Consider the following 11583-nt stretch of genomic DNA (forward strand, 5'->3'; position numbering starts at 1 on the left):
CATTTCAGGGTGAATATTATTGTCCAAATTTTAATTTGGGGATGTTTTACTGTTATTATGATAATTTTAAATGAGTAATTTTATTGGTTTTTAACAGGGATGGGGAATATTACATGTTTTTATCTAAATTTTAATCTGCCCATTATATTTTTTTTATCAAATTTTTAAAAAGTATGTTGTTCATTCTTTATCAACGTTGTGATTACCTTGGCTATATAAGTCAGGCCATAGTCAAATCAGAGACTTTAAAACTGTTACTCCTAAAGGAAGAGGAAGGTGTCTTACTGTGGGCATTTGTCTTGGTGAACTAGACATTAAGGTTATATTTGGTATATGAGTTCCTTGCAACATCTTTGTGTATTGAATGATTGTAAGGTGTATATGTTAGTGGCATATTTCATTTAACCGTGACCTCATTTTCATGGTTCATTGGTTAAAATTAGGTTTTCGTAACTTTGTCAGATTATCAGATAGCAGTAGGTTAACTTTATTTGGTGTATGGAATGATTTTTATGTGTATATGCTTGTCTTGCATAATTCATCTTATCATCTGTTAAGTTTAAAGACTATTATCATGCCCTGCTCCACAATTTGGCAAGGGAAGATTTATAATTAATGTTGGTTGATTCTGCAAACTTTATAGAAAAATATCAAGGTTTATAATATATCATTCATTTATTACATTATACATATCTAAAATAAAATGTATTACACAGACTATTTTCATTGTTAATAACAGCTATTTGTTACCAAAAATGTAATCACAACTAGTATTCTACTATAAATATATATCTCAGTTTTGTTTGACACTTTTCTATAGCATTAATTGTCCTTAGATTGCGTTAATTTACCACATACTTCTGTCCATAGCTAAACAAATGCGTTATAAATCTACATATGCAGTAATATCTAGATAGATTATCTCCACTTTGTCATTAGTTATTTGAGTTTATGCAAATGTTATCCTCTGAAAAATTACTTCACTTCATGAGAAGGTCAATTACTTCTAAATGGTATTTGACATTTTCAATATATCTGCAAAAAAGTTATATCTGTATGTTGCTTCCACAAAATTCACAGTGACTAGCTTATTGTTTTCTTTTTAATTTTAGGTTTGAGTTCATATGTGACAAAAACTTTACTTGAGATAGAAATAGTGGCATTTTCCACTCTTTGTTGAACAGATTTTACAGATTCTATGTCTTCCAAAGTTTCATTAGATCCATTCCATTCTTTGTTTTCTTCTTCCCTGACACTGAGTGGCCTACCTACAGCCTGGTGTACAAGCCTTGCCATTTCCTGGGCTTTTTGTTTTGCATTGTGAATGGCAAGTAAACTGGCCTGCTGCCTAAAATTAATATATACAAAATGTTAATATTTTATTAAGAAATATTTCTCACAAAAATGGAACAATCTTTATGTAACATCATCATATTTATTTTCATAAAGTAGCAATAGGTTGTTGTCTGTTCATATTTGGAGGACAGGTCAATCCCTCTTATCTGCTTTTCTGATGATTTTAAAACAATATACATGTGAACAGACAAATTTTATCTCTCTTTTAAATCATCTGCAAAAAGATTTGTTCTTAATACATGACTCATCAGTCAAGAGTCTGTAACTCAGTAGTTATCTTTTGTTGATGTAGATCATATTTGTTTTTCTTTTATTGTTTTGTACATCTTTTTTTTTAATCAGGCGGCAAGTGTTCTAGTTTGAATTGTTTTACACTTGTCATTTTGGGCCTTTTCTAGCTTATTGTGTACTATGGTTTTTGCTCATTGTTGAAGAATTGATGATGTACTATAGTTGGTAATATGTACATGTACCTTATTTGTTCTCTGGTGAATGGTTGTCTAATTGGCAATCCTACCACATCTTCTCATTTATTCATACTTAACTCCAAAACATATATTAAATGAACTCTAAAACATATACCGTAATCGGCCGTGTGTAGTATGCATTTATGTATAGTCCCCAACTACTTTTTATCTCCTTAAAATCCAGAAAAAAAGTTTTGTAAAAAAAAAATCCATTGAAAGGGACCTATTCTTCATGTATTTTATAAAAAAAATAATTTTTGTTTTATTTATTTCATGAAAAATAATGAAATGGTAGAGCTTTTCATCAGGTAATTAATATTTGAAATGTAGACTGTTCATGTAGTTCATACCTTAAGTTGTGTAGCGTCTGTTGTGCATGACTAAATTGTGGTAAACAAACATTGACAGTTTCATCTAACTTTTCCACTAGTATGTTAGAAACAGTTTGACATTTATGTACTTCACAGAACATCACTTCTATAATTGTCTCTAGACTGTACATGCTGTCCACTCTTCTCATGTTCTTATACACTTTTATATCAGATTCCTTAAAAATATAAAAAATCAGCTATTTATAAAATTTAATTAATGTAACATGAAGCACTAGTGCAATTAAATTTAGCAAAATGAAATCAAAACATATAGCAATCAGCTACTGTAACATGAACATCTTGAAGCACAATAAGTTAAATAACTAGGAATCATTCATCAACTTTGCAATATGATACATCATATTATCCCCAGCATAGTATATTTCTAGGATGTGAAATATTGAATTCTGTATATTATCCATGACGTTAGTTATTAAATATTTAATTCATTAACGATTTTGTCCTATTATGCCGATCATTTACACTCATTTCATTAAATGCATCACTGAGCTGCCTCATTTTCAAGGAATGGGAATGCTGACCTAGCTATGCAAATGACCCACGTTGACGTCACAACATCTATGACGTAACTCTCACAACATTGAGCGCCAAATTTGACTCAATCCAGTTTCTCTGTCTCCGTATTAAAAACGTTTTATATTTGACTACCTGTAGGGTTCTACCAAAGGTAGTACCCTACACCCCGTAACAAATATGTAAAATTTCCAAATTTCAATAAAACTTTTTTAGATAATGAAACTAGAGGCTCTAAAGAGCCTGTGTCGCTCACCTTGGTATATGTGAATATTAAACAAAAGAAGCAGATAGATTCATGACAAAATTGTGTTTTGGTGATGGTGATGTGTTTGTACATCTTACTTTACTGAACATTCTTGCTGCTTACAATTATCTCTATCTATAATGAACTTGGCCCAGTAGTTTCAGTGGAAAATATTAGTAAAAATTTATGAAAATTGTTAAAAATTTACTATAAAGGACAATAACTCCTTAGGGGGTCAATTGACCATTTCAGTCATGTTGACTTATTTGTAAATCTTACTTTTTTGAACATTATTGCTGTTTACAGGTTATCTCTATCTATAATAGTATTCAAGATAATAACCAAAAACCGCAAAATTTAAGGGCAGATAGATCTTGACCTGATGAACAATTTTACCCTCAGTCAGATTTGCTCTAAATGCTTTGGTTTTTGAGTTATAAGCCAAAAACTGCATTTTACCCCTATGTTCTATTTTTAGCCATGGCGGCCATGTTGGCTGGATGACCAGGTCACCGGACACATTTTTTAAACTAGATACCCCAATGATGATTATGGCCAAGTTTGGATTAATTTAGCCCAGTAGTTTCAGAGGAGAAGACTTTTGTAAAAGATTACTAAGATTTACGAAAAATGGTTAAAAATTTACTATAAAGGGCAATAACTCCTAAAGGGGTCAACTGACCATTTCGGTCATGTTGACTTACTTGTAAATCTTACTTTGCTGAACATTATTGCTGTTTACAGTTTATCTCTATCTATAATAATATTCAAGATAATAAACCAAAACAGTAAAATTTCCTCAAAATTACCAATTCAGGGGCAACAACCTAACAACCGATTATCTGATTAATCTGAAAATTCCAGGGCAGATAGATCTTGACCTGATGAACAATTCTATATCATGTCAGATTTGCTCTCAATGCTTTGGTTTTTGAGTTATAAGCCAAAAACCGCATTTTACCCCCATGTTCTATTTTTAGCCATGGCGGCCATCTTGGTTGGTTGACCGGGTCAGCGTACACATTTTTTAAACTAGATATCCCAATGATGATTTTGGTCAAGTTTGTTAAAATTTAGCCTGGTAGTTTCAGAGGAGAAGATTTTTGTAAAAGTTAACCACGATGGACGCAGGACGACGACGACACCGGACGCCAAGTGATGGGAAAAGCTCACCTGGCCCTAAAAAACGTTGTTTTCACGTTACACTTTGTACCCGAATTTCCATAAAACTCGCCCGATTCGGACTAAGACCGGGGATAAATTCGTTATCTACGTTCATATCCGTAGATAACTTATAATGTTACACTTAACCCTTTCCTCCATAATAATCCCTTTTGACGCCACCCCCTTTACTCCATAATGACGCCTGTGTAGTACCTCAGTTGAAACACTTTCACTATGAAATGTCTGCATCAGACTTAATAACCATTGTATCCAATATGAAAAGGATATTCATAACAATATCAGACTTCAATTTATTTGATGAAATATTTGTTTTCCGCATTGCATTAATACTTTAAAGCATATTTCAATCATTTTATTGAAAAGTCCTATAAGTATGCAAAAAATAAAAATCCATGGAGGAAAGGGTTAACTCATGAAGTACAATAACTTTATAATCAGGAGTCAGTTCACTCGGTTCCACAAAAAACTTACAATTAAGATTGATCCAACGTCATGAAACAGTTCAGTATATTATAGAACACCAATGTACCTACATGTAGTTCAGCTGCATTTCCATTCCTTTTACAGTGACTTGACTGTTAGTGTTGCTCTCCACCAATTGCAACTCATTCAAAATTCTTATCAAATTGCAATTTGTTTTATAAAATCAAATTGTTCAACTAGTCAGAAATTTGAACTAACTGCTGTAGGAAAGTCATGAAAGTGCAAGGTGATAAAATAAAACATACTTACAATCCTATAAGACTTTAACTCCACTTTAATGATGTTGTTACAAAATCAGTCTGTCAGTTTGTATAGGTATATTATAGTCATTTCCATGCTGAAGGAACTGTCGTTATTTTGAATTGCTATAGAAATGTCCAAACTAAGCTTTCATATAGTTTTTCTTTCTAAAAGTATTCTATTTTCATAAGAATCAGACATTATGTGAATTAAAACATTTTATATTTAGTAAAATATGTGTAAAATTGCAATATGTTTGTAGGAAGTTTCCATGGGGAGACCAGGGGAGATAATCATTTTTTCTTTCAAAAGTCTTTACTCAAAAGAATAATATTTTAGGTTATCTCCCCATGGAAATTTATCAATAGCATACATATTGTTATTTCACACATATTTTACTGAATATATGATGTTTTATTTAAAATGATATCTGATTCTTATGAATATACTTTTAGAAAGAAAAACTATATGAAAGCTTAGTTTGGACATTTTTATAGCAATTCAAAATAATAACAGTTCCTTCAGCATGGAAATGACTATAATATACCTATACAAATTTTTAACCAATAGACTAATTTTGTCACTCACAACTACAGGATTGTAAGTATGTTTTATTTTATTACTGTGACTTGACTGTTAGTGTTGCTCTCCACCTATTGCAACTGATTAAAAATTCTGACCAAATTGCAATTTGTTTTATAAAACCAAACTGTTCAACTGGTCAGAAATTTGAACAAACTGCTGTAGAGAATCACAGTCAAGTTGTGAAAGTGCAAGGTGATAAAATAAAAATATACTTACAATCCTATAAGACTTTAACTCCACCTTAATGTTGATGTTAAAATTTAGTCTATCAGTTTGTTTAGATATGTTATAGTCATTTTCATGCTAAAGGTGAAATGTAATTTTGAATTGCTATAAAAATTTCTAAACTAAGTTTTCATATAGTTTTTCTTTCGAAAAGACTTCTATATTCACAAGAATCATACATTATGTGAATTAAAACATTTCATATTCATTAAAATATGTGTGAAATTACAATATGTTTGTAGGAAGTTTCCATGTAACCCGAATAATTCAGTCGTTATATTCCGCTGATCTACGAAGGCTACATTAACGCCTGAACGTCTTCCTCGATCAAGACCGTCAACCGGAATTTTCACACCACTTTGCAATATGGGAATTTTGATTTAAATTGGCAGCTAAAGAAGGAGGAGTTCCGTATGTTAATTGATGTTAAATGATGTAAACTGATGTTAATTGTTGTTAATTTATTATTATCGGATTTGTGTTAATTGAACACACGTGTTTGGTAAGACAATTACAAGAGAGTTGTGCAGACTCATTATCCTGATCGCCACTGATTGGCTCTCTCACAGAGAGCAGGCAACGCGGTCAATGATCATAAGGAGTTCAAGCCCTCGTGTGGGAGAAAATTGGACACGGAAAGGGCTTGAATTATTCGAGTTAGTTTCCATGGGGAGATAGTCATTTTTACTTTCAAAAAGTCTTTATTCAAAAGAATAATGTTTCAGGTTATCTCCCCATGGAAACTTATCAATAAAGTATTGTTATTTCACAGATATTTTAATGAATATATGATGTTTTAATTCAAATGATGTCTGATTCTTATAAATATAGAAGACCTTTCAAAAGAAAAATTATATGAAAGCATAGTTTGGACATTTTTATAGCTATTCAAAATTACATTTCACCTTTCGCATGGTAATGACTTTAATAAATCTATACAAACTGTGAGACTGATTTTGTCACAACAACATTAAAGTGGAGTTAAAGTCTAATAAAGATAAAAAAAAAAAAAAAAAGTCTCATAGGTTAGTAAGTATGTTTTATTTTATCACCTTGCACTTTCACATTTTGACTGAACAGTTTGTTCAAAATTTTAACCAGTTGAACAGTTTGACTTTATAAAACAAATTGCAATTTGGTCAGAATTTGAATGAGTTGCAATAGTCGGATAGCAACACTAACAGTCAAGTCACTGTAATAAAGATAAAAAAAAACTTAAAGTATGTTTTATTTTATCACCTTGCACTTTCATATTTTGACTGAACAATGTGTTCAATATTCTGACCAGTTGAACAATTCGGTTTAATAAAACAAATTGCAATTGTCAAAATTTTAAATGAGTTGCAATTGGTGGAGAGCAACACTAACAGTCAAGTCACTGTAACATGTTTAAATATACAATTTCTTGGTTGATTTTGACTTGGCCGAACTGGTGATTTGGTGGAAATGAACTATTGCCAATTAAATTATTGGTTGCTTTATGTCCAGTGGCAAATATTTCATACATGTTTAGGACGAGAACAAGTTAACAATGAAAATAATAGGTAGGTCTTGTAATAGAGGCCATCTAGGATGATGGTTGGGGAAAATTGGACTGCCACTTGAAAATGAGGGTATATTGGATAGGGACAGAAATTTGGCCTTGCAACAGGCCATCTGCAAGGGTTCTTAACAGGCAAAGAGCATGGCACTCTCTTTACATGAGGCATTGAATTTAACGTTCCCACTCCAAGCACTCTGACCGGACATGGCTGCAAACTTGATACATTCAACACAGCCAAACAGACGCCCAACTTTGAAACGTGTTTTACTGTAGGTTGGAAGAAGACAAAGTGACCATATGTCTATTCCCCAGGTATACATTGTAGGGTCAGTTTGCCCTAATAACATGTTCGCCCTGGGTCTGTTCACCCTAAGTTTGTTCGCCCATAGAGTCTTATTTGCTCTACTAAAAAACTATTAATATTCAGGTCATTGAAGTTGAATAAACTTAATCAGATATTTCTACTGTATATATTCTTGAAATTTATGGAAACATCATGGAATTATTTAAAAGTTTATGGCTTGTTTAAAATATTTTTTATTGTTGAATGACAAAATAATTCGGATCACTGATTATTGTGGAATCCATGACAAATCGCCCCACTTTCTAAAAAAACGCCCCACTCTTGTTTACCAACTCGCCCCACTTATGAAAAGGGTAAACTCCCATTGCAAATAGGTATGAGAACAAGCCCCCCTTATGAAAAGGGTTAAAATCCCGCTGAAATACGGTCTGTCAACTGGCCCCACTCATGACAAATAGATAAACCACTTATAAAAAAGATTCAATCCCGTTCATCTTTGTCACTGCCCACGTCAATACCTTTGAAAACCTTAGTGAAGTGCTATGAAATCAAATTGCTGTTAAAAACTATGTTTTTGCAATAAAGTTATATATATAAATGTTAATCACGCATCAATTGTGTGATTATGATACAATTAACAGGTTTCTTTTCAATTGTTATACAAATAACTAAGCTTACAAGTATAAAGTTATTCTCCAATAATGATCGATACGAAAATGTATTTGCAATTATATTTTAAGAATGTTAAAAAAGTTTAATAAATTTCGTTTTTTTTTTGTGTATTCTGTGTAGATTACAAAAATCTAAATAAGTTTTCATTTAAATGCGGCTAGTTAGACGGTAGACCTGAAAATTGTATATAGAAGTAGATTTTTCCTTTTTTCAATAAGTGGGGCGAGTTGACAGGGGAAAAATTAACTTGAGGCGATTTTTTTTTTTTAAAAGTGGGGCGAGTTGGTTAACCAGGTTGAGGCGATTTTTTATTTTTTTTAATAGTGGGGAGAGTTTGTGAAAAAGTGGGGCGATTTGGTGTGGGGCATTTTGCCAGTGGCAGGCCTGGGGCCATTACATTGCAATGTAATGCAGGGGTTTATCTGGGTATTTTGGGAAAAAGGACCCTGGCCAGTTTTGGGAATTTTTTAACGCGGTTTTCAATGAGATTGGGAAAAACAACCAATATACCAGATGTTAGTTTTAGTGCGTTTAATTCATTAAACATTTTTTTGTTGGTAAAAATAAAGTAAGGACTACAACTTCTTTGTTTTTAAATATAACAACATGACATTTGAGTATCAAAATAATGAGTTCTAACTTCTTAAGGATTGTTACATTTTTTTGATTTTGACATGAAAATTTGTAAACTGAAATATTTTGAGTTCTGTATAAAATATATCCTGTTTCTATTTTCTTTTTTTTGTATATCTTTTAGTTTTCAATTTTAGTGTTGCTAAGTCAGCTGTCACATGTTTGGTTCTTTTAATTTTTTTATTTACTGTATTTGATTGACAATAGTTATCAAAGGCACCAGGATTATAAACCCGGAATTATATACTTGTCCGTTTCCGGATTTGATCTGGTTTTAGTATTTTCCCACACTTTCTGTTTATTTATGGCAGCCATTGTTTGTCAATGTTGTTTGTCATTCAATATGTTTCAACTTGGATTTACACATTACTTGTTGGCGATTTTTGACATAAAGCTAGCGGTTGAACAAAATAAACATCTCTGTCATTAATAATAAAGATGGAAATGAATTTTGTGATCATTTGGGAATTTTGCTCCCGAAATTGGGAAAAATGTAGGGTTTTTGCCGTTGGGAATGGGTCCGAATACCGGACCCTGTGGACTGCTAGAAAAATCCATGTAATGCATTACATTACAATTACTTTTACAATTACTGGCCCAGTGGGGCGACTTGTCCTGCTTCCTTATTGTGATACAATGTATAAACATGTACATGTACTTGTCTTTTGATGGATTAATAATAAAAACAAATGTTTTGTTTTGATAAAATATTCAGCCCGAAATTAATAAAAACAATGATGTACGGACTGTAAATCATGAAACGGATTTACAAGTTCATTTATTTATACTCTGAGACTAGTCTTAGTTATACTGCATACAGACATGTACATTCGTGATTGACTGAATACAATTATTTTGTTAAAAATATCAATAATGATAAATACATTGTATTCCAGTATTCTACTCTGCAAATCAAAGGGAAAATGATAAATTGATTGCGGCAATATAAATATTCTGCCAATTTTCAACAAACATATTTTGTTCAAATATTTACAATTGTGAGACTAGACAATTAGAAAAAAATAAAAATCTGACAGGGTGGTAGACCTGGGCAAAAAGGTATCAGGCCGAACAGGTACTTGGGTGAAAATGAACCAGGGCAAGCACACCCGGATTTATTCCCCAGTCACCCTTGGGGGTGTCTAGAAGTAGTTACAGTGAATTATAGTTAACCCGTACCAATGTAAACTCGTACCAACGTCAACTCGTACCACTAAAAAATAACTCGTACCAATGTAAACTCGTACCACTGCTAACTCGTACCAACTTATTTAAATGCATTTGATTGGTGTTTAATTATGAATATATACTGTTATTTTTCTCAATACCTCTTAAGTCTGTAAAATGTATATAATTTGAAAGTAAAATGACCAATCTGTAGCTAATGTTCCATGTGTATTAGATATAGACAATACCTTGGCAGATTTGATTTGTTGTCTCCCTTGAATCATTCTTTTTTAAACTTATACTGATAACCATTGGATTTAATTTTTAATCATTCCAAATCAGTTACATTGAATAGATTTGGGTACTTTTCTTTTGTTTCTCGAAGGAATTTTATTCACTGAAAGAATTAATTTAGTGTGTTTTAAAGGTTGTAAATTGTTTATGAACAACATGTTAAAAGTATTAAATTTTTTATATATAATATTTTGCACAAGATATGATTACAGCCCGAGCAAGGGTTGCATAGCCAGTGAAGGTTGTTTTTTTAGTTGTAATGATAAACGAACGAGGTAAGGGCAAAATAGCCAGTCACGATCGTTAAGTACTTCTATGCATTGTTATCAAAATATGACAACTTCTTTTAAGATTTTAAGTAATGTCATGTTCATTTAATGTGTGAGATATGCATTGCTTTGAAAAAGAGTAGTGACACCTTCACAAGAAAGTAAATGAGACAGGAAAGTAAATGAGACCTGAAATCTGAAAACCTGAAAACAAGTTGATTAGTTAATAATCAACCAATAATCACACAATCAAAGGAATATCGTATATTAATTAGCAGGGTATTAAGGTAATTAAGACAATTTATATTAGTATCTTAATTAAAAAAAAAACGTATTTTTGTCCAAGTTTTCATTAAAATCCAGTATAAAATTACAGTAATTCAACTTTTTTTTAATTAATTTTAGAAAGAAAAAACACCACAAAACATTCGTATTTTTTAAAATATTTTTAATGGTACGACTTCCCAGTGGTACGACTTTAAGTTGGTACGAGTTAACTTTTTTGGTACGAGTTAACATGGTACGAGTTTCCGTTGGTACGAGTTAACTTGCTTCCGTTACAGTAAAGTTCTGTTAGCTCCAATAAAATTTAAACTGAATATGGACAAACCTTTATTGAATGATTGTGTAAGGTTTGAAGTACATAATCAAATCTCCTTTTAACGCTGCTTTTTGCTTCTTCAACGTCATTTTTCTCTGATACGATCTTAATCACCAGCTTGCATCGATCTGGCGGGTGTGTAACTTCCCCTATGGCAGAAACTTGAATCTGTCTGTCAATTAATTTAACATCAGTAAGAGGATAGATATTCTCGTCATCCATGTCGTGTGGATGTTTTTGTAATCTTGGTGAACGCATAAGTGATCCATACACTTTGGATGGTGTATACTGGTTCATGATTTTTGCTTAAAATTTGTTTGTTTACCGTCGAGACATGTTTAAAGTCGCTTAAGTGCAAAAAAAAAGAGGTTTATTAGAAACTTGATCGGGTTATAACAACCCGATCA

The 11583-nt window shown here is 31.9% G+C and overlaps 1 protein-coding gene across 1 annotated transcript; it reads right to left on the reverse strand.

Annotated features, from left to right (window-relative positions):
* Positions 1-656: 656 nt before the first annotated feature.
* On the reverse strand, positions 657-11533 carry LOC143047199 (interleukin-1 receptor-associated kinase 1-binding protein 1-like). Its single transcript, XM_076220197.1, has 3 exons — positions 11186-11533; positions 2174-2370; positions 657-1348 (listed from the first exon to the last, which is right to left on the reverse strand). The coding sequence occupies exons 1-3, from the start codon at positions 11471-11473 to the stop codon at positions 1084-1086; spliced, it is 750 nt and encodes a 249-aa protein (XP_076076312.1). The 5' UTR covers positions 11474-11533; the 3' UTR covers positions 657-1083.
* Between the last annotated feature and the right edge of the window lie 50 nt (positions 11534-11583).

This window comes from Mytilus galloprovincialis, chromosome 10 (genome assembly GCF_965363235.1).
Source record: "Mytilus galloprovincialis chromosome 10, xbMytGall1.hap1.1, whole genome shotgun sequence".
NCBI classification, from domain to species: domain Eukaryota; kingdom Metazoa; phylum Mollusca; class Bivalvia; order Mytilida; family Mytilidae; genus Mytilus; species Mytilus galloprovincialis.

Excerpts from the sequence above, each read along its gene's own strand:
- LOC143047199 (XM_076220197.1), bottom strand. The coding sequence starts at position 11,473 with ATGAACCAGTATACACCATCCAAAGTGTATGGATCACTTATGCGTTCA. Across the intron at positions 2,371-11,185 it reads TACACAATCATTCAATAAAG|GAATCTGATATAAAAGTGTA; the intron begins GTTTGTCCATAT and ends TATATTTTTAAG. Across the intron at positions 1,349-2,173 it reads CAGACGCTACACAACTTAAG|GCAGCAGGCCAGTTTACTTG; the intron begins GTATGAACTACA and ends TATTAATTTTAG.